Source organism: Talpa occidentalis, unplaced genomic scaffold (genome assembly GCF_014898055.3).
Source record: "Talpa occidentalis isolate TD23 unplaced genomic scaffold, MPIMG_talOcc4v2.1 talOcc4.5, whole genome shotgun sequence".
NCBI lineage: Eukaryota > Metazoa > Chordata > Mammalia > Eulipotyphla > Talpidae > Talpa > Talpa occidentalis.
In genome coordinates, this window is record NW_023604861.1 from 1182363 (window position 1) to 1203228 (window position 20866).

The 20866-nt window shown below is 64.8% G+C and overlaps 2 protein-coding genes across 2 annotated transcripts in view; one reads left to right on the top strand and one right to left on the bottom strand.

Moving 5' to 3' along the window:
- The window catches only part of COL4A2 (collagen type IV alpha 2 chain), a 208914-nt gene extending 199310 nt beyond the window's left edge, over positions 1-9604 (bottom strand). Inside the window, exons 1-2 of the mRNA XM_054701485.1 lie at positions 9546-9604; positions 9402-9456 (exon numbers count right to left, since the gene is read on the bottom strand). Of these exons, the coding sequence (XP_054557460.1) occupies positions 9402-9456; positions 9546-9589 (99 nt within the window). The 5' untranslated portion in view covers positions 9590-9604. The remainder of the gene's footprint in view (positions 1-9401; positions 9457-9545) is intronic.
- Positions 9605-10355: 751 nt separating this feature from the next.
- COL4A1 (collagen type IV alpha 1 chain) overlaps positions 10356-20866 on the top strand; it is an 87169-nt gene continuing 76658 nt past the window's right edge. The window contains exon 1 of the mRNA XM_037528695.2: positions 10356-10451. Within this exon, the coding sequence (XP_037384592.1) occupies positions 10368-10451 (84 nt within the window). The 5' untranslated portion in view covers positions 10356-10367. The remainder of the gene's footprint in view (positions 10452-20866) is intronic.

The following is a 20866-nucleotide window of genomic DNA, read 5'->3' on the forward strand; positions in this document are numbered from 1 at the left end:
ACGGGGGGGCCTCCGGGCCTGGGTCTGGGCACCTCTGCCCTGTCTCTCCACAACAGGCAGTTTTTGCAAAGCTCAGTCAGGGTCAGACTTGCTCTCGTCAGGGCGCGACCCCGGAGGCCTTGGGGCCACAGGTGCAAGGTTAAAACAGAAATTCCTTGGCTCTTCCCAAAAGTGGGGATGAAACATCCTTTCCACGTCCACAACTCCCCAAAATCGGCGCGAGGGAGTGAGGGGCTTGTTCCCTCAGCTTTGGCGGGGCGTGGGGCAGGCCCCGGTGTGTATTCTGCCCGCGGCCAGGCCGCTGGAGGAAAGCAGGCCCCGGGGGAAGCCCGCCGCAGCCGTGTCAGGCACTGCCCAGGCCGACTGGGGAGCCGCTGGAGAGACAGAGGCCCCGGCCCGCTGAGCCCAGGGCGGTGCGCTCCACTCCTCGGAACCGCAGGACAGAGGAGCTGGGCCCCCGCTGTCTTCTCACACCACCCCTGGACTCGGGGTGGACAGGCGGTGGACTTCTCAGCGGCCTGCCGCTCACCAGCCCGGGGGAGGGGCTGCAGAAGAGGTGCAACCTGATGGGCCCGCAGGGGTCCCCCCCTACCCCGCCCCCCGCCAACGGTGTGGGCTTGGCCTTGGTCCACTTTCCACTGTCTGACCCTTGAGAGACCACAGAGCCCCCCACCAACTGCCCCAAGGCCACAGCCCACCTCCCCTCGGGGCTGCAGCCGGTGAGCCATGTGCACCTCCAAAGCCGCGGCAGGAGCGGGCGGGGCCGCCCCTCACCTGCACGTCGAGCCCATGTCCGTCTCTCCAGGTGCTTCGACGCGGCAACTCAAACCGAGTGAGGCCGAGAGGCCTGGCCTGCCACCCCTCGCCCCGTGCCCCTCTCCCGGCTGCTGGCGTGAGGCTCAGCTAATACTCGGCCTCTCTCTGCGCCGTGAAGTCAAGGTCCAGCGAGAGCATGTGGGGAGGCCGGGGGCCAGCAGCTCCACGGCTCGAGGCGGGGCCTCGTCTCCGGCAGCACCCGCCATCAGCCGTGGGCCCGACGGTCAGTCGGAGAACCCCAGAGGCACCAGTGTGGGGGCCAGCGGGGGCCTGTGGGCCAGGGTCTGAGGCACAGGTCACACACAGGGACAGGCCAGAACAGAGTGACTGGGGGACTCTCCCGGCAGCCCCGGGCGGGCGCCCAGGCCGGTGGGGGTCTCAGGGGTCACGCCTCGCAGGCTGCGCGGACGGGAAGGGAGGCCCCGCCGCTGCAGGGGCAGGTCCAGCACAGCAGGGGAAGGGGCGGGGGCGGCCGCGCCGCTGCAAGGACTCAGTTTCCCTTTGGGACGAGGAGGACACTCCAAGAGCGAGGCGGCCCCTGGCGCTGCTACGCGGACGCGGTGCCACCGCTGTGGTCTCCGCGCGTTGACGGGAGGGAGAGGCGAGTCTGGGGTGCAGGCGCACGCCAGGCGGCTGGGGCTCACCGCCGCGGGGCGCACAATGGGAGCCGTGGGCGGCAGCCTGGGGTGCAGCGCGTCTGCGCCCCGCTTCAGGAAATTAGCTAATTGTTAACACATGAAATGAGTGAGAAGACTGAAGATCTAAGTCAGCTTCTATCTGAGGAATCTAGAAACGCCTCACGGAGTCGCCTTTTCCTATGTTTATCCTCAGAGGCTCAGCGCGCGGTTGCCTGAGCAGCCGCCCGCGTCTGTCCTCGGAGCGCGGGGAAGGAAGGTGTGAGGCCCCGGGCACGGGAGAAAGAGACACGCAGCGCCCGCCCGGGATCTGCGCTGACCCCCGAGTCCCCGCCCGTCACCTGCTGGCCCGAACGGGCGTCTCCCCCTTTGAAATAGATGCCTCCCCGCTCCTGGCCGCGCGGCTCCGCTCCCCTGTTACGCAGAGCAGAGGCGGGCGCCGGGAGCCGCCCTCCTGGCCGCGTGGACCGTAGGTGCCGCTGCTCACCCACTCCTGTTCTAGAACTTCCAGACAGGAGTCAACACGGCTCTTAATTGCTTTTACTTCTTAAGGAAGGAATTTTTGGATAAAAAAAAAATCTGAGCGCATGACTAATCCAACTTCCTTCCCCCTCTGGGGTAGAGTAAGACATTTATTTCTAGAACATTAAATTCCAATCAGGTGAGGGGCAGATAACAAGTTGCTTTTGTGGGGAACAAAGAAATCACCCACAAAGGGCAGGGCCGGAGGGTCCCGGAGGGCCCTGGCTCTGTACCCGCAGCCCCTGGGAGTCTGGCAGCCCGGGAGGGCCCGGCACCTCCTCGGGTGGGCAGTGCTTTGCCCTGCTGGCTCCAAAGGATGAAGCCGGTGTCTGCAGGACTTGGATATTCACTGGGGACCAGAGCGGGGTGTCGGGGGGGGGGCGGGGCAGCCTGACCACCGCTGCTTAATGCAGAGCACAAGGTCTTGGCAGAGAAACTTGGAACGAGACGGAGAAGGAAATTAGGGCCTGAGGCACGAAGGCAGCACGGAGGACCCGCGCCCTGTCCCCCTCCCTGGGCCTGTCTCCTGAAAGGCAGAGGGCGTGCAGCTCCTGCAGCCTCACCCCAGTCCAGGGTGTCCCCCTCAGCGCCAGGGGGCAGGCGGGGGCCTGCAGCTCCTGCAGTGTCATCCCCATACCCCACCAGGGGATGGGGTGGGGGTGCTCTGAGTTGGATGGGGTGGCCCCGCTGCTCCCAGCGTGCCTGCAGTGGGGTGGCCATGGGCTTCTGTCCCGGGAGCATCTGTGCACGTTTCCTCGAGGGGGGCCTGTCGTCCGGAGGGTCTCCTGGGAGGCTGGGAGTGCTGGGCACTCCCTGGGACCCCAGGGCATCTGGAAGGCCTGTGGGACACAGCGTCCAGCTTTGGGGCCGTGTCCCTCTGCAGGAGGGAAGGCCGGGCCCACCCCGCGCCGCCAGCCTCCGTTTTTAAACAGGAGCTGTTTTGCCCAAATTGCCGTTCTGTGCTGCCGTCGCAGGTTCTAGAAACGCAAGGGGAACATGCCTCTGCTCTGGCAGCTGAACCAGAGGCCATGCTGGCGCACAGTGGGAAACCCGCCAGCCCCGGCGTCCGCAGGGACCGCGGGAGAGCTGGGACCCTCTCCGGCGACCTCTTGTTAATATTCCTTGTTTTGCAAGGGAAGGGGGAGGCAGGCCCATAAAAGCTGATGACTAAGAAGAAGGAAATCCTGTCTGAGCTGAGATTGTCTTGGGAGGGCGGGGGCAGGAGGGAAGCAGCTAAAACCTGGTGGAACCAGCAGGAAGGCGACCCGAGAGCCCCAGGCCAGCTCAGCCCCCGGCCCCCAGGCCCCCATTGTATCCGTGCTTGTTACAAGGAGGACAATCGCCAAGTGAGGACAATCGCCAAGTAAGGGAGGGAGGGGGGATATTTCCTCTCTGGAATTTCCATCTGGAATATTCCTCTGAGTCCACCCAGGGGCCTTGCTCACCTGGGCACTCAGGGTAGGAAGCGGGGGCTGTGTGGGCCGCCTTTCCTGACCGCGGGCGCCCAGCACAGCCAGCCCGCCGGGCCCCGCGAGGCCAGGGGCGGGGGGCGACTCTCTCAAGAAGCATGTCCCGGCACGGGGCTCTGTAGCGCAGTTTCCCCCAAGTTTCACACCAAGACCCCGAGCTCTCTTGCTTTCATGAGGCTTGAGTCTCAGAGCGGTTTACCAAGATGTTCCTGGCTTATTAGTCTTTCCATTTGCTCTGGAATTGAGTTAGCCACACCTTGACCTAACTTGAAATGGAGTTCTTGGCTCTGCTGACACGTCTGAGACTCAGGAAGGTCACAGCCACTGTCCCAATCACTGGGAAGATGCCCTGGGCACCCCCAGCCGCCATTCTCTGCCAGGCTCCCGGGGCGACGGGGTTTAGCCCCGACCCTGCAGTCCCCCGCCTCGGGACACCCAATCCTCTCCCTCACCGTGTGCCTGGCCCCTGCCCTGTCCCCACCCAGAGAAGCCCTGTCTGGGCTGATGGACAGGCCAGAGCCCGGGCACGCCGCAGACGCCCTTCTCATGGGCACACACCTGCAGAGCCCGCCGCTCGCCCGTGGCGCCCTCCGCACGCCCGCGGGTGCTCCCGGGCCCAAGGCGTGAGCCTGTCGCTGCTTCCAGGCCCGGGGAGTGAGGGCGCGCAGTCCACCGCACGCCCAGCACCCCGCGCCGGGCCGGCCGTCCGCGCGCAAGGCCAGGGCTGGCTGGGGCGGCCCCAGGAAAAGCGCCTCTTCCCCGCGACCCGCCCCTCCTCGCCACACTGCGCTCGAGCCTCGTGGCGCCACTTCGTTTGGAAAATGAAACCACCCGGGGCGCAAAGGGCATTTAATTGTGACCCTTCCTAGTTGTCCCCCATGGCCCTCATCAAGAGGTGTGAGTGGCCACTTTCAGAGGGCCGCGTGGGCCTCCTCCCTGGGGCGGACTCCTGGCTGCGGGCCCGGGGCGGCGGGGCGGGGAGACGCGGGTCCATCGTGGCTCAGGGGACCGGCCATGCCCACAGGGGGAGGGCAGGCGTGTGCCAGGCCCGCGGCAGCCGCGACCCACCTCTGACGCTGGGGCGCGCAGGCTACGGGAAGCGGCGCGGGCAGCGGGGCAGGCTGCCCAGAGGGGCTTGCGGGCGTGCAGTTGCAGAGCAGACCCAGGGCGGCCAGGCTGCCTGCTCCCGCCTCCAGCTCTGGGGCCAGCGTCAGGTGGGGACGGGCCACGGTCCCCTGGTGGTGCCCCTGGCCATCCTCGCTCCTGGCCCCTGCGCCCAGCCCAGAACGCCTGCGGGTGCCCACCCTGTGCCGCGCTCCCCCCGCCGGTGGGTGGTGGGTGGTGGGTAAGGAAGAGGGAGCCCGGCTCCACTCTGGCCCCCCGACCGCAGGCACCAAACAGTGCTCCTCCCCAGGTAGGGGACGAAGGGCCCCTCTGCTGCCCGGCACACAGGGCGCCTCTCCCTGACTTCAGCTGTCACGAGAGAGAGGGCAGCGCTCTCCCGCCGCTGGACGCACCCTGCCCGCCTGAGCTCTGCCGGCCCAAGGGGCGGGCTCCCGGGGTCGAGGAGAAGCTTTCATTTTGGAATAATTTAGATTTGCAGGAAACTGGCAAAGATGGCGCTGGGAGCCCCCATGGCCTCGGCCCAGCCAGGCCAGCCTCTTGCGCAACCTCGGCTCTGTATTTCCACACTGTGGGGGGGGGGGCGGCGTGCGCCGAGCTCCCGGCGCGGTGGGATTTGGCCAGTTTTCCCACGAACATTCTTTCTCCCGTCCACGAGCCTGCTTCGCGCTGAAGGGAACGGTTTTTGCAAAGGAGTGTCTTGCTTTAGCCTGAGCTTCACTGAGGACAGGAGGGGCGGCCCCAGAGCCTCTCCAGCCGCAGGGACAGGCCCGGAGAGGCCCCGGGGACACCCGGGGTTGGGCTCCCGACTTCCACAGATAACCGAAGGAAAACCGCAGGCCCCGGGGAAGCCAAGGGAGGAGCTGGTGAGTCAGCCTTCCCCGGACACCCGCGTTCCCTGAAAGGAGCACCCCCACAGCGGAGCAGCAGAAGGGACACAGCGTCCCAGCCCGTCGAGCTCCCACTCCAGCTAAGTCCCACTCACTGGGTTCCAGAAGCTTCTCACGGCCTGAAGGCATTTTAATCTCGATGCAATTACTCATTTTAAGTCCTATCCTGGGACAGGCCAGATGCTAACTTGGAAAAACCTCCATTCCCACGATCGCACTGGCCAGCTCGCCTGCGGTGCACAGAGTATACCCCACTCTGATGCCACACACCCTCTCCTTCTGCTCCCCGCCAGGTCCAGCCAAAGCCTCCCAGGGCCAAGCAGGCAGGCAGCATTGAGGCTGGGGTGGGGCACTGCTGTCCCCCAAGACGACCGCGTCCTCAGCGCCTGGAGGCCACCAGCGTGGGCACAGCCTGCCTGGGTCACAGCCTGACCAGCCACGGCCAGTTCCAGACCTCAGCCACCTCCTCCAGCTGCGCAGGCAGCCCCAAGTGACACAGCCACAGAGCGAGGCCAGCTCCAGAGTGCTCCCGAGTCCTCTCCCCAAGGCTGGACGGTCTGTTTCAGGTGGCAAGGGCCACGGTCGGCAACCCCCGCGTCCCACGGACGGCCCCTGCCACGTCCCACGGACAGCCACCGCTGCGTCCACGTCTCTCCCAGGACAGGCGGGAATGTTGTCTCCCCACAACCACAGTTCTCCCTCGCATCTGCTCTCTGATGGACGCTGCCTGCCCACTGTCTTGCCTTCTGTCCAGAAGATCTAGACAAGCTCTTGGTTTCATGGTTTTAGCAAAGTTTTTGTTTCTGTTCTAGAGTGCTTGGCTTTAATTTCTCCTCCCTCTCTCCCCCCCCGCCCCCCTAAATACACTGTCGCTGGGGCGAGAGCTGCTCCCCTGCTCTCCGTCCCCACCTCTCGTCTCAAGGGCCCGAGCCCGCTGCTATTTGCCCAGGCCGCACCCCGCCAGCCACCCGGCCCGCCACCAGGCACTGCAGCGGCTGCGCTCACACCCCCAGAGGAGGGACTGTGGCTTCCCTTCTTCACAGGGGCCCAGATTTTGAACAATAGGACGAAAGCCCCAGGGGAGCGCTAGGGAACTGGGAAAGGACTGCTCTGCTAATTCTTCACAGACCCCGGGGCGGAGCCCAGCCACTGTCCAGGGCTTATCCCAGGGCTTATCGATACCCGGCAGAGGCAAGCTTTGGGGCACACCGCTGCTGCCGTGGGGACAGGGCAAAGGGGTATCCAGTGAATGTTCCAGGCACAGTGCCCTGGAAGGCACCCCGGAAGCTAAAGGGGGTGCAGATGGCAGGCAGTGGGGAGCTGGGCTCTCCTGGGGCGCCCGACTCCTAGGCCCCCAGACTGGACTACGGGTCAGTGTGCACGCCCCAGAGACCTTGCGGCCTGGGGCCTGTCTCCCAGCCGAGGTCATTAGTCACTAGGTGACCACCGCCTGCTGCAGATTTGATCTCTGCAAGGCCTTTGTTCTCTGGAATGCTCTTCCTCCCAGGCCACACAGGCCTGGTCTCTCAGATCTTCAAGGCTGCAGCCTCCTTGGAGATAAGCAGCAGAGCTCGGCATGGGGCATGGGCTGCGAGCGCTTTCAAGTCTCCATGAAGGCTGGGCACAGCTGCCCAGAACCTCCCCTGACCCGGCCGGCCCAGCCCCAGACCACACGCTGCAGAGGGCCTCACGCGCAACCCCTGCCCGATGGCCTTTTCCTGCGAGGTGGATGGGGGCAGGGCATAGGCCAGGGTAGCGCCATGGGAAGGCGGCTCAGCCCCTGCCAGGGGGCTCCCCACTGCCAGCCTTTGGTCTGGGGTGATGGGATGGTAACCCTCAGGCTGCCCTGCCTCCTGGGGGTCCTGCGCGCCACTCAAGGTGGACACTTCAGACAGGCGGCTGACCAGGGGAGGCTGCCCAGAGAGCAGGAGCCGGGTCTGCCCGGGGGTCCTGCTCCTCCTCCCCCTCCTCCAAGACTTGCCCCTGGCTCTGGGGCCCTGGTCTTCAGGACAAAGCAGTGGGGAGGCAGAGGAGGGAGGCCAGGCCTCCCGAGGCCAAGCGTGGGCTGCAGTCGCACCTGGGAACCGGGCGAGGGCCAAGAGCCTGGGTTCAAACCCCACACCTGCCACTGCCACTCTGAGAGAAACCCCCGTGCCCCAGTTTTCTTATCTGTAAAGTGGGGTGATCATGGCTCCTCCGCCGAGGTGTGCTTCCTGGTGAGGCAGAGGGGGTTAGCGCCGCAAACTGCTGCTCATTAAGGAATCATGCCCTCCGCTTAGTAACCATCTTCAGCTGCTTTGCCTCAAAACTCTCAAAGCTACAATCAGGGGCCTTTCTGCTGACTTGAGCTGCTCCCCACCCCAAGAGTCCTTGGCACACAAAGGTGATGAGGCAGGGTCCTTGAGGACGCAAATGACAGAGGCGCCCACGGACCCAGAACTCCGCAGGGAAGCGCGTCACGGGGCCAGGAGTTACCGCCGGGCGGGAGCGGGCAGATAGCAACACTAATGTATTTTTATACGAATCAAAACTATGTATCTGCCTTTTTATTTGCAGATTTAAAGTCTAAACTGCAGGGAGACGAAATACACTGGCAAGTGAGCCCTGACGGGGCCGTGGGGACTGGGCATTGGTGGGAATGCAGACTCCCAGGCTCCACCCCAGAGAGCCTGGGGCTGGGGTCCGCCTTCCCTTGGGGTCTGCTCTTGGTCCACCCCAGGGTCAGAGAGCAGAGACCCCAGGCTTGCGGCCTCGGAGCGGGAGCGCGGGCGTCCGTCTCAGGGCTGTACCCGCTGTGCACTCCACAAGCGTGGGGCCGGGGCCCAGCCGCGGAGGCCAGGCGCACTGTGTGGCCCCCCACGGCGAACACGGACCCTTTCCATGGATTTTAGGGTCAGTCCCAGATGAGAACGCCCCGAGCGAGGACGACCTGGGGTGCGGCGGTGCGCACCCCGCACTTGGCGTGGCTTTCTGGGTCCCCTCTGAGGGGAGGCATCTCTGCTGGCAAAGCTGAGCTGTGACGCCACCCTCAGGGCCCGCGACCTGCCGCTGAGGAGAAGGCTGCCCTGGGGCTGGCAGCCACGCCGCCAGCTGGTCCCACACCCTGACCTGGGTCCCGTGCCACTGCCGGGGGCGCCGCACAGAGAAGGCCCCGCGGCTGCTTCTCCCTCACTCTCTGCCTTGAAACCGCGCCTCGGGTCAGCACGGACCTGCACACACCACAGCTTTAAATCAAACCAGCCGGGCCTTCTCACCCGTGGGCGCCCTCTCCCGAGTGGGGACGGGCCCGGGGGCCAGTGAGGGGCACGGAGGGCGTGGCGACCCCCCGGGCCTCACGCTCAGCCCCTGCCCAGAGCGCCGGGTCCTCAAGGCAAGAGCGCCGGCCCTTGAGCCCAGTTACATGAACGCGCAAGTCGCTCCACTCTCCAGCCAGCGCCAGCCCTGCGGCCTCTCCAGTGCGGCCCGACGCCGCAGGGCCGGGCTGGGGGCGGCCGCGGGCCGGTCCTGAGGGTCGGGGCCTCAGCAGCCCCCACGCCTCCCTGCGCCGCACACCAGGTCTGGGGAGAAAAGGCGGCGCCACCAGGGCTCACAATGGCCCGGGAGGCCGCTGCGGCCCGCGCCCCGCCCCTTTCCCCAAGTCTCCAATTTGAAAGAACAAGAAACTTGGGCAGTGACAGCCCCGCGCACACGCAGCCGGCCCGGGGCGCCTCGCGCCTTCCCTCCCGGCACAGGACGCCCGGGCTGTGTTTAATGACCGGCCCCTCCCAAGGGCAGCGCCTGCACCCCGCGCAGAGGGGGCGCGGGCACGCGGACCCCCACTTTCCCACACGTTCCGGGGGAAAACACAGTCTCCAGGCCCGGGGGGTGGGTGCCCCCGCCGGCGGCCCTGCACCCCGACGCAGGCGCGCGCCAGGCCCTCGGGCGGGTGACCCAAAGCCAGGACTTACCGCCAGGACGCTCTCGGCCAGGAGCCACAGGGCCAGGGCCCCCAGCAGCCGCCACCTGGGGAGGAAGGGAGGGCCGTGAGCGCGCGGGGCGAGGAGAGCCGGGGCGCCCCGCCTGCGCGCGCGCGGAGGGCAGAGGGTCCTTACCTCGGCAGGACGCGGCCGGGCGCCCCGCTGCGGGCTCCGTCCATGTCCCGGGCCGGCCGCTACGGCTCCGCGGGGCCTCCGAGCCTGCGAGGCGGAGACAAAGCCGGTTCAGCGAGGCGGGCGGGGAGCATCCCGGGGGCCGCCTCGGTTTGCTGGAAGCGGGGCACGCGCGGGCGCTCTCGCCCCCCGACACCCCCCGCGACCCGAGCCGCCCCACGACGGGGCAGAGGGGGGCTTCCCCCCGGCCTGCGGGCGCCCCCGCCGCGCCGCCCCCGCCCCACGCCGCGCGGAAGGGCGCGCAGCCCCGGCGCCCCGCGCGCCCCAGGCCGGCCCCGGCGCGGTCCCGGCGCCCCGCGCTCGCGCTCACCTCGGCGTCGGCTTGGGGCGCTGCCGGCGCGGCCGCCCGTCCAGAAGCGCCCGGGGTTCGCTGCAGCGCGGGCCGCGGCGCGGGGGCCGGCGGGGGGCCGCGCGGGGCCGGGGCACCGGGAGGCGGGCGCGGGCGCGGGCGGGTGCCGAGCGGAGCCCTGGCGTCCCGGCGGCGACGGCCACTCTCCGCGGGCGGCGCGCTCCCGCCGCCTCTTACCCGCGCCGCAGGGTCCTCCCCTTTGAGACGCCGCCCGCGCCGCGAGGGGAGGGGGCAGCGCCAACAAATTGGGGAGCTCGCCGGGCCGCGCTCGAGTCTCCGCTCCGAGCCGAGGCGCCCGGGACGGTGCGCCGCGCCCGCGCCCGGCCCTCGGAGACTGAGCCGCCCGCCGCCGCCCCCCGCCGCCCGCGCCGGACCCCGCCGGACCCCGCCGGACCCGCCGCCCCGGGCGCGCCGCCATGGGGCCCCGGCTCGGCTTCTGGCTGCTGCTGCTGCCCGCCGCCCTCCTGCTGCACGAGGAGCGCAGCCGCGCCGCGGCCAAGGTGAGTGCCCCGCCGGCTCCGCTGCCGGCGCCGCGCCGAGCCCCCGCGCCGCGCCCCGCGCGCCCCGCGGCCCCGGCGGGAGCCGCCGCCCGGGCCAGGTGCCCTCGCGGGCCGGTCCTCGCGGGCCATCCCCGAGGGCGGCGACCGCACATCCGCTCCGGAGCCTCCTTTGTTGTGGGCTGCGCTGGGCGAGCCGGGGGCGCCCGGGACCCCGCGGGCGAGCGCAGGGCGGTGCGCCCCGCGGCGGTGAGGGCGGGGGCCCGCGGGATTTGAACCCGCGCCGCGGGGCACCGGCGGGCGCGTCACCTGCCCGGCTGCTGCGGGGAGGGCGCGGCGGGTGAGCGCGCCCCGCCTCGGCGCTGGGAGCCCCCACGGCCGCGCGCCCCGGGCGTGTTCCTCGCCCCGGGGAGACTCTGGAGGCTGATGCGGAGCAGCCCGGGCCGCCTGCCTGGACACGGCTGCGCCCCGGCTTTCCCACGGCCGCCCGCGGCGGGACACTCGGGCCGGGCGTGGGCGCCGCTTGGAAAGTGACCCCCTTCCCGCGCCGCCCCCCGCGGGCTTGTTTTGTTTAGAAAAAGGACAACCACGTTCGTGCTTGCGCGTGAAACCGAAATGAAACTGCGCCTCATTGTTCCAGGCGCAAACTGTTTTCTAGTTTTCATTTCCTCCCGCTCTGCGCCGCGGCTCGGGCCCAGGATCCAGCGCCCGCCCAGGCCCTGCTGGCCGCGGCTCCCTCGCCCGGACGGCCGGGACCTCGGCTGTGCCGGGTCAGCCCCGGGAGACCGAGCCGAGGGTGTGGCCTGCGCGCGCTCCGCATCCCCTCCCTGTCTGGAGACGCTGAGCTGCTCCCCACGTTCCCCACTTTATTCTTTTTTCACTGTTTTACATTTTAATCTTGCTCCTAGTTTGTTTTTTCTTTTCTTTTCTTCTTTTCAAGTCTCTCGGACACACGGTGTTCACTAGCTCCACCTCAGTGTGCACCAATGATTAACTGTGACAGCTCCGGGGAGCCTGCAGCGCGGCCTGACCAAGCAGGGTCTGGCTCTGGCCGGCCCCCGCCCGCCCGGCGTGGAGGGACGGGTGATGACACCGCCCTGACCTCGCAGGCCTGCCTGCTCCTCCCCCAGAGTCTAGCCCAGCACTTATTTAAACACTCTCCAGTAACCATGACCAAATACTTTCAAACGAGGAGCCTTCCAAACACTTTATTTGGGTCTGAAATATTGACCGAAATACTTAACACTTACTTCCCAGGAGGGATTGCTACACCCGAGGCCAGCGAGCGCCTTCCCTGCAAGTCCTGTGCCGCGCCGAGCCAGGCTCCCTGCCTGATGATGTTAGCAGAGCGCAGAGCGGAGCTGATTGTAAGCAACGCTTGTCAGAGAGCTGGGAATGTAAGGAATGAGTCAGCCGCGCTGTTCTCCTGTTCCTCTCTGGGAAGTCACTGTGACTGCAGGGGGTGGGATGATTTTACTTCCCGTTAACTGTTCTCTGAAGCCCAAGGCCCTTTCTGCCCATGTGTCTCTCTGTCCCTCAAGGTGCCACATGGCTGACGAGAGCTGGCCTGTGGGCACCTCTGGTCACGATGGACCTCATCCACCACGCTGCATTTTTTCCTGGTTAAGTAGAGAGCGCAGCTTCTGGGTGCACAGGAAACCCATGTAAAAATAACATCGGCCTAATTAAAAAATTGGCCTCACTTCTCACGCCCTCAGTAACTTTTTTGCTGCCCTCCTGCCCAAATCAGCTGTTGGCGTTTCAAAAAGTTGAATAAGCTCACTGTGGGCCCAAGCAAAGTGTCATCACAAACACACTGAACGATGAGGTGTGGCACAGCCACCCCGTTCTGACCGGGAGCCCGGGCAGGCGATGCTGGGGGGCCTGATCCTTTGGGGTTGGGGAGCGCCGCTGCCTGTGTTGGACAGCCCGGACAGCGCCTGCGCTGAGCTGAGCACAGCGTGTGCTTATCGTTATCATCTTTATTGCTTTTTTAACATGAAGTGCTGTGATTGTGCCTTTGGCCTGCTGTGGGCGCGTGGGTCATTTACCAGGGCTGGGTTTCCCCGTGCACACCTACCCTCGAATCTTCGCCCTTCTCAATATTTCCTCCTGAGGCAGGAAAGGCGGGTTAGGGAGCAGGCCGGCATCCTCAGCCAGTGGCCAGACTCACCCCAGCACCCCTCCACCTGGCCTGGGAGGGAACCAGTGATCGCTGGGGGTCATGTTTGAACTTTTCCCTAAGTGGGGGGGCCTGCCTGGCCGTATGGGCCTCTCCAGACCATCGGCCACTCCTCCTGGGACTGCACAACTTGGGCTCCGACAGAGTGAGAGGGAAATGTCTCCCGAGAGGGCTGGTGTCTGATTTAGACCCCGTGGAGCTGAGCCAACCCAGCAGCTTGGAGAGGCGTCGGTGGGGAGGATGTAGAGTCATGCGTGGCAGCGCAGCAGGGTGGGGGCGCCCCTCCAGTCCCGGCCAGGGGCAGGCATGTGCTCATGTTCCCTGTGGGTCAGAACAGATTCTCTCAGACGCATCCCGTGCCTGGAAGGCCACAGTCTCCGAGGAAGGTGGAGGCCAAGGCAGCCGAGGGGAGGGAGCTGCAGTCAGGGTGGGCCAGGCCCCCTGGAGCCTGGACTTCTGCCTCTGAAATCTGGGGAAGACCTAGGAGCCCAGCGAGGCGTCCTCCTGCATTGTTACACACGACCCTCTGACGGAAGCACCCTCCTCTCGAGGTCTGAGCCCTTCGCGTTTAAAGATGGCCCTGAAGGCCTCCTTCGGCGCTGGATGCCCTTGTCCTGTTGACGGACCTGGTGGCTGAACTTTTTTCTCAGAGGGGCAGAGACACAACTTGAGGGGCAGGATCTAGGATAAAGGAGGGTGAGTCCCAGCGCCACCCAAGTGTCTTACTCCAAGTGTCCTGGTGTCTTACTGCAGAGGCTGGGGCCCCGCAGTGCTGGCCTTGCGCGTGGGCTACTGCTCCGGGCGGGAGTGCCTTTGGGAACTGACCCAGAAAACCCGCCTCGCCCGAGCAAGCCCACATTACTCATTAACAGGCTGCAAGGAGGCCCCAGAGCTCACCCGGGTCAGCTGTCTAGTTAAGAGCTGGTAAAGGTTCTGCAGACACATTGATCCCCCAGTGACGCTGTCAGGCCTTCCAGAAGTCGGAGGCAGTGGGGTGTGCTGCAGTGGGGTGTGCACTAGTGACAGCCCTGGCTGGCCGAGGTAGATAGTGTTTGTGGTAATGTGTGTTCCAGAAATCCAGGAAAATGCCTCTCACGCCCATTTGGCGCCCTGTGCTTGGGGGGCTGAGGACGCCAGGGCCACAATAGAAGCTCCGAAATACTGTCACAGTCCATTGTTCTCCCCCTGCTGTAGAACAATGCAGGAGACAGTCCTCCCTGCTGTGCACTTGGGGCGGGTGTGGACGGGACAGCCCGAGGGCGGCTTCTCACAGGACGGGGTCCAGAGTCCCTTTGGGTGGCATTTTTTTGCATTTGGGTGCAGGGCTCTGCTTCCAGCCGGCGCTGCCTCCTTTCCCTCCTGCTCTTCTTGTGCCGTCAGGAGTCCACCCTCCTGGCCTTCCGCCCTGTCTCCTATTCCTCCTCCTGACCCCTCGGCGTGCTCCGCGGGCGCTAGTGCCCCTGCTGTCCACCCACCTGCCTTCTCCTCTTCCCGCCATTCCGTGGCAGCGTCTCCAGAGCTTGTCAGTTGGCCTAGTTTCCTTGCGTCTCCACAGACACCTCAGCATCACGGCCCTGCTCGATCTCACACTTAGCAGTACCCAGAGTCGAGCTTCGTCCAGCGGGCGCTCCTGACGCGCACACATGGTCACTGGCCCTGACATTTCCTGCTGTGAGACCTCACCCGCCACTTCACCCCCAGCCACTGCTCCCCCCCACCCCAGGAGCGCACCCCAGTGCCATGCCCTCCAGCTGGGTGCCTCTGCGTGGCTGGGTCTCGTGGCTGGGTCTCGCCTTGCTCCATGGGGGCTTCTGTCCGTAAGCCCTGGGCCATGTAAGCCCTTCGCTATGGCCCAGGGAGCCTCTCTGGCTGCGGCCCGCCCACGCCCAGCTCGGACCATTGTTTTCGGGCTAATCCTCATGTCCACCTGCGGGTCATCTGTCTCCTTGGCCCCTGACTCACTGGGTGAGGACAATAGCCGCGCTGCACCGGGGCACGTAGGCCCTTGAGGAATGCTCTCCTTATCACTGCCCCGAGGCTGCAGTGGCTTTGTCTGGGGTATGGGTGGGCACCCCCTCGCTGCAGCCTCCGTGTGGGGCGCACCTGAGGTCGAGGGCGTGGCTGGGGCTCCTGCAGTACCTGGGGTTCTGTCGCCTTCTGGCAGCCGGGGTCAGCGGTGCGGTGAGGGAGGGCCAGGCCAGGCCGCACCAAGGCGGCCCCCATGTGAGCTCCGGGGCAGACAGCGCACCCAGACTAAACACGCTTGCCGCTGTGTACAGTGCGAGCTCCTTGTGTAAATAGTTTACTCCCCGCCTCGTAATAGCCTGGCCCGCTGCGCTCCGCTGTTAATGTGTCCACGGAAAGGCCATTTCTTATCCTCTCTGTTTAGACCTTATTTGATTGGTGGTAAAGTAAGAGACATGCGAGCGCCCAGACCAGCCGGGACAGCACGTGGGCAGCTGGGCGCATGGGGTGTCTCCTGCGCGAAGAGGACCAGCCCCCCAGTCTCATCATTTGTGGAATCAGCCCATTTGCTCAGAGCTTGGGAATTACCAGTGCGGTCACCAGGCGACTGTCCCATTGTCCTGGGGATTGTCCTGGGGCTCTGGCCTTTCTTTGCACTGGGGTGGGAAGAGATAGGGCGGTGACCTGCGAAAATCCAGGTTGAGTCAGTGGCTCCACCCCCACCCCATCAAGCGCCCGCAGTGGGGCAGCCAGGGGCGGTCACTTAGGGTTTAACGGATCACACAGCCGTGGCCCAGCCGCGGGCCGCCTGGAGATGGGGCGTCCTCTGTCCCATGTTTAGTGAAGCTGTTCAAGTCTTCGTGCCACTCTTGCTTCGGGCCTTGGCCCATCCCGTGCCGATGCGCACCCCTAGTGTGCTCCAGTGGCGGCTCAGCGCCCCAGCAGTGCCACCCGCCCTCCGGCGGGACACGCAGGAGACCGGGCCGGGGCCACGCGTCCTCGGTCCAGGCTGAGCACCCTCTGCTCCCAGGTCAGCCCCCGGGGGTGCCGTCACCGCGGCTGCCCCCTTCGAACGTCACAGCAAAGCCGGTGACCACGGCGCTGGTATTTCTCTCTGCCCTCTTTTGAGAAATAATGTATATACTCATCAGGGAAAGATTTGGCTGCTCCATCCCTAAGATGTTTTATTTCGTATAGAGCAAGCATATTGTTTTTATGACTGAGGAAACAATGAAAATTACACTAGAGCTGACAAGTGCCGCTTCATGAGACAGGTGCCGAGTTCCACGGACAGGAGCTTTAGACCCATGTGACCAGAGGGTGAGCTCTAAAATGTCATCTTAAAATAAGCGCCACTCTTTTTCCCGCTTGAATTTCGAGATGCACTTTAGGCTTTGACGAACGTGGTGGCATCCTGGTGTCTCCGAGTTGCATAAAGCTTATCTGCGAGGTTCCGACTGCCCCTGCCTTGGGGCTTGGGTTCGGGCGACAGTTGCCATCACCGTCATCAGCGTGAGCTGAGACACGCAGGGGGTGGGCCCAGGACCGCACAGGCCCCTTTGTGCCACCTGGAAGACACCTGGGCGGGGCCTGTGCCCTCAGTAGAGTCCCTTGCCCTGTGGCAGGGCCGGCTGGCTTTCGAGGGCTCTGAGGCTCACCAGGCAGAGGCGGGACTGTGTCTCGAAGGAGCTGCCTGCAGGAGAGGCCCCGGCCACTTCCTGGAGAGATGCTCATTGCGAGGGTCCAGCACACCCCAGAGGTGGTTGTCCTGACTCCAGTGCCCTTGGCCGCGCGTTTCAGCGCTCTGGGCCCCGAGTCTGCGGGACCGGCCTCCCTCCACCCACACCTCCCCCACGAGAGGGCCTGGCCGGGGCTGGGCGAGCGAGCAACCAGCAACCGGAGTCTGTCCGCAGCGCCTGCAGCGCAGGGTCCTGCCGGCCCCTCGTGCCGGCTCAGTCGCTGCTTGTTGGGAATAAAGTGCAGCGTCCCCAGCCGCAGCAGCAGGCGCCTGGGTGCAGAGGGCCTGGCCGGCGGGTCTTGAGCCCGCGCTCACAGCCGTATCCGCTGCAGGGCCTGAAGACGCCCTGCTCATCCCGAGCAGCCGGTTTTGGGGTGTGGGTGGGTGCCCCTAGGAACTGCGTCTTCATTAGGTGAGGCTGATGCTGATGGAAACGCCTCCAGGGGCTGCGGCCCCGTGTTTGGAACAGGCTTGCACCCCCGGGGAGCCCGGCCCTTGCCTTTACAGCTGCCAACTCTCGTTCCTTTTCTTAGTGGCTGTTACTGCGGCCTCCAGCTCTGGGTGCTGTCAGGGGGTGGGAGTGGGAGCAAGGGCCTCAGGCCTGGGGCTCGGGGCACCTGGGGAGTGTGTGGCCCGGCAGGGGCACCCTAGCGGCTGGAGAGGTCCTCTCCGCCTCCCCAGGAGGAGACGTGGGCTCTCAGTGACAGCGCCATTGAGCCGGCCTGGCTGGCTCAGGGGCCGCGGCAACCACATCTGCAGGGGCCGTCCCGGGCCGGGCCGCATCACGGTGGCGAGGGTCGTTCTCTGGGCAGCCTGTGCCTCGCCCCTTCTCCGTGCCCTGGCCACTTGGCCCCTGAATGAGGAATTTCTGTTTGTATTTTATTATGGCCAAATCCATTTCCTGCAGATTAAAGTCCATTTGGGGATAGTGGTTTAAAATAGCTCCTAATTTTGGGGCAGGAAATGGCCTATAAAATCAAGATAAACTCGCCAAGGCAGGAAAGTGGGTCAGTGATGGGAAAAGAATGCCGTCCACACCATGGGCACTTCAGCCCGGCCAGCTGTGCCCTGCTTGAGTCTGTCGGCCTGTCCAGCATCAGCGCGCTCCTGGGAAGGTCGGGATGACGCCCTCCTCATACGTGGGGTGCGGCTGGCAGCCTGACGGCCCCATGGCCATGCCCACCACTGGGCACGCCTTTGCACTTAAGAGTGGACAGCAGATGCTTCCTGTCCACTCCGTCAACCAGCTCTGAGCAAATGGTGATTGGTGTCCTAATTATAATTAGATCTTGTTTTCCCAAATACTTGAAAATAAGAAGACTATATTTTTTAGTCTGGAATTTAAAAGCCTGGAATCCAGGCTTTTAAAACTTTAAAAAAAATCATGCAGTTAATCATTTTTTTTTAAAGATTTATGTATTTATTTATACAAGCACTGGGGACAGTCAGAAGCGCGGGAGGGTGAGAGGATTCACCAGAGCCAGAGCGGGGAGCAGAGCAGGCAGAAGGACCGAAGGACACTGCTGAGGGGAGCAGCGGGCGGCAGGAGGGGTCTGCGCGCCATGCGGGACCCTCGCCCGGCGGCCGGGGATTGAACCAGCCCTGCAGAGGCTTCGGGCAGCTTTGCAGCCCAGCGCTCAACCGCTGCGCCACCGGGGAGGCCCTGCACCCCAGCTCTTCTACGCAAAAATAATCATATGTCTATTTTTAAAAGATTTATTTATACGTACAAGAGCTGGGGCGCAGGCCAGAGGTGCAGGGGTGAGAGGACTCCCCAGAGACACAGCGGGGAGCAGAACAGGCAGAAGGACCGAAGGACACTGCTGAGGGGAGCAGCGGGCGGCAGGAGAGGTCTGCGCGCCATGCGGGACCCTCCTCCGGTGGCCGGGGAGCAGCCGGGGATCGAACCGGCATCGCAGAGGCTGCGGGCAGCTTCACAGCCCAGCGCTCAACCGCTGCGCCACCAGGGAGGCCCAGTTAATCATTTTTTATTATTTCTGTTGACCTTAGGTATTTTCTCTTCTTTCCTGGAGTTATCATCTGTTAATATATTATGGAAGTGTTTCTGTCTCCTGGCTAGATGCCTCCAGACGTACATAGCTTTGGCATTGTTTTAGGCTGGGAGCCAACTTTGTAACCAAAGTCCTGTCTTCTGTTCAAGTCTGTGAGGAGCAAACAAGTAACCAGGAATGCTCAGTGTTCAGTACAATGTAGCGGCCCGTCAGTGGGGTCTGGCTCTGAAATCTCTTCGGTGAAAATGAGTAAATGCTTGTTGGGTCAGGAGCATCCTGACGGCCCGTGTTCTGGTAACCGCGGCGGTGGGCAGGCGTGTGCTGACGGTGCAGCGCGTGCTATGCCGGGAAGTCAGCGCCGTTGTGCCCCCAGAGTGCCTTCGTGCAGGTTCTGATGCTCTGGGGAGAGCCCTGGCTCGGGGCGGGCGGTGGGCCTGGCTGTGCCGCCGGCGCGGGTGTCCCAGGGTTTTATGGTGTCATGACTGATGCTCATCCGTCTGTCTTCCCTCTGCTTCCCTGTAAACTGAGACAAGCTCCTCGGTCATTTGCAAGCGCCGGTGGTCGCGATAACCACACCCAATAAGTAAGTTTTCAGCTGACACCCCCGTACATGCCTGCGTCCCGAGGCGTCCCCCGGTGGGGACCAGGCTGGAAGTGTGACCCGGGCCGCAGAGCTGGTCGGGGCCCGCTGCCCGGCGCAGGGGGTGAGAGTCCCGTGAGGAGCGGGGCGGCCCCGGCAGCCTCGGGAGGGCGGCTCCGCGTCTTGCTGGCGTCACGAGGGAGAAGGGCCGCGCTTAGTGGGACAGCGCCCAGGTGGGCCCCTGGAGGCCTCCCCGACCTGGTTGAGGCGGTGCGCCCCGTGTCCTCAGAGTGGGGGCTCCCGGCCGGCTTTTCAAATGCTTGTGGTTTCTTGGGGTCTGACCCCGGATTCGGGAATCTCTGCTGACACTTCAGCCACGCTCAAAGTCAGGGGGTCGGAGCGGGCTCCGCCTGTCCGCTTCCTTCCTGCGGGCCTGGAGACTGTCCCAAGACGCCCCTCTTGGCTGTTTTGGGAGTGACACGGGCTCAGGGACTCCACAGGGTGAGGCCGAGCACTGCCTTGGGATGAGCACGGCAGGGGAGACCTCCAGAGTTGGTCCCACCAGCCCTCGAGAGCCCACGTGTCCCAGTTTCGCCCCACACTGGGAGGCCCCCAACATTTTCCATGATGGAGACGGAGCTCTGTCCTCCAGACGGCTGTGGGGCTGCACGAGCGAGCTTGGCCTCCTCCCTGCCGCGTGGAAATTACCCGCTGGGGCACCCCAAGGTGGGCTTCTGCCACATAAACATTGGCAGCCAAGACCCATTTTCTTTTTTTTTTTTTTTTTTTTTTTTTTTATAGAGGCATGTTTTGTTTTTTTTTTTTATTTATTTATTTATTATATTTGTTTGTTTTGTTTATACATGCACTGGGCACAGTCAGAAGCGCGGGAGGGTGAGAGGATTCACCAGAGCCAGAGCGGGGAGCAGAGCAGGCAGAAGGACCGAAGGACACTGCTGAGGGGAGCAGCGGGCGGCAGGAGAGGTCTGCGCGCCATGTGGGACCCTCCTCCGGTGGCCGGGGAGCAGCCGGGGATCGAACCGGCGCCGCAGAGGCCGCGGGCAGCTTCGCAACCCAGCGCTCAACCGCTGCGCCACCGGGGAGGCCCAAGACCCATTTTCGAATCACCTTGGGTCGAGGTTGGAAAGCCAAGGAGTGGGAGACCCCGGCAGCACGGCCTAAGCGTGCTGGCAGGACGAGGCGCGTCCCCGAGGCGCGTCACCTCTGTGTGTCCGCGGGTGCATACTCACATGCGCCCCGCTCACGTGTGACCGCGCCACGGGCTTCACCTGTGAGTGTCTCCCGGGAGCACACGTGGCAGGCAAGCAGGCAGGCACCGCAGACAGCTGCACGCGTGCTTGTGCGCCCACTGTGTGCGGGCGCGGGCAGGTTGGGGAGAGCTGTGCGCCCACTGTGTGCGGTGCGGCTGGTGGGGGCGGACAGCAGAGCTCTGCCCTGCCCGATGGCCGGGCTCCTGTCCGCTTCCTTCCCGCGGCCTGGAGGCTATCTCAGGACGCCCCTCGTGGCTGTTTTGGGAGCGACTCGGGCTCAGGGACACCACTCCGTGGAGAGAGCCGAGAACAGGAGGGAGAGAACCAAAGTCCTCAGAGGAGACCCCCCCCCCGGCCCGCACCAGGGGGCGCGTCCAGGCACACCCCCTTCCTTTCGGACGTTTTGAAACCTTTCGAGTAGGGATCGAGTGGGCCTGGCTTTCCTCTGCCCGGCACCGGGCAAAGCTGGCCGCGGGAATCGCTGGATTCGGGGTGGACACAGCATGGGCTGTGGAAACACCAGCTGGAAGGCGGCTTCCAAGGGCAGGCGTGGCTCTGCGCCGGGCACCGGCTCTGGGCAGGCGCTGGTGTTGCAACGGCCGTGGCGCAAGAGCGTTGTCCTTTGCCTCAGAACAGCAGTAGCGACAGCGGAGTCCGCCGGGCCCCGTGG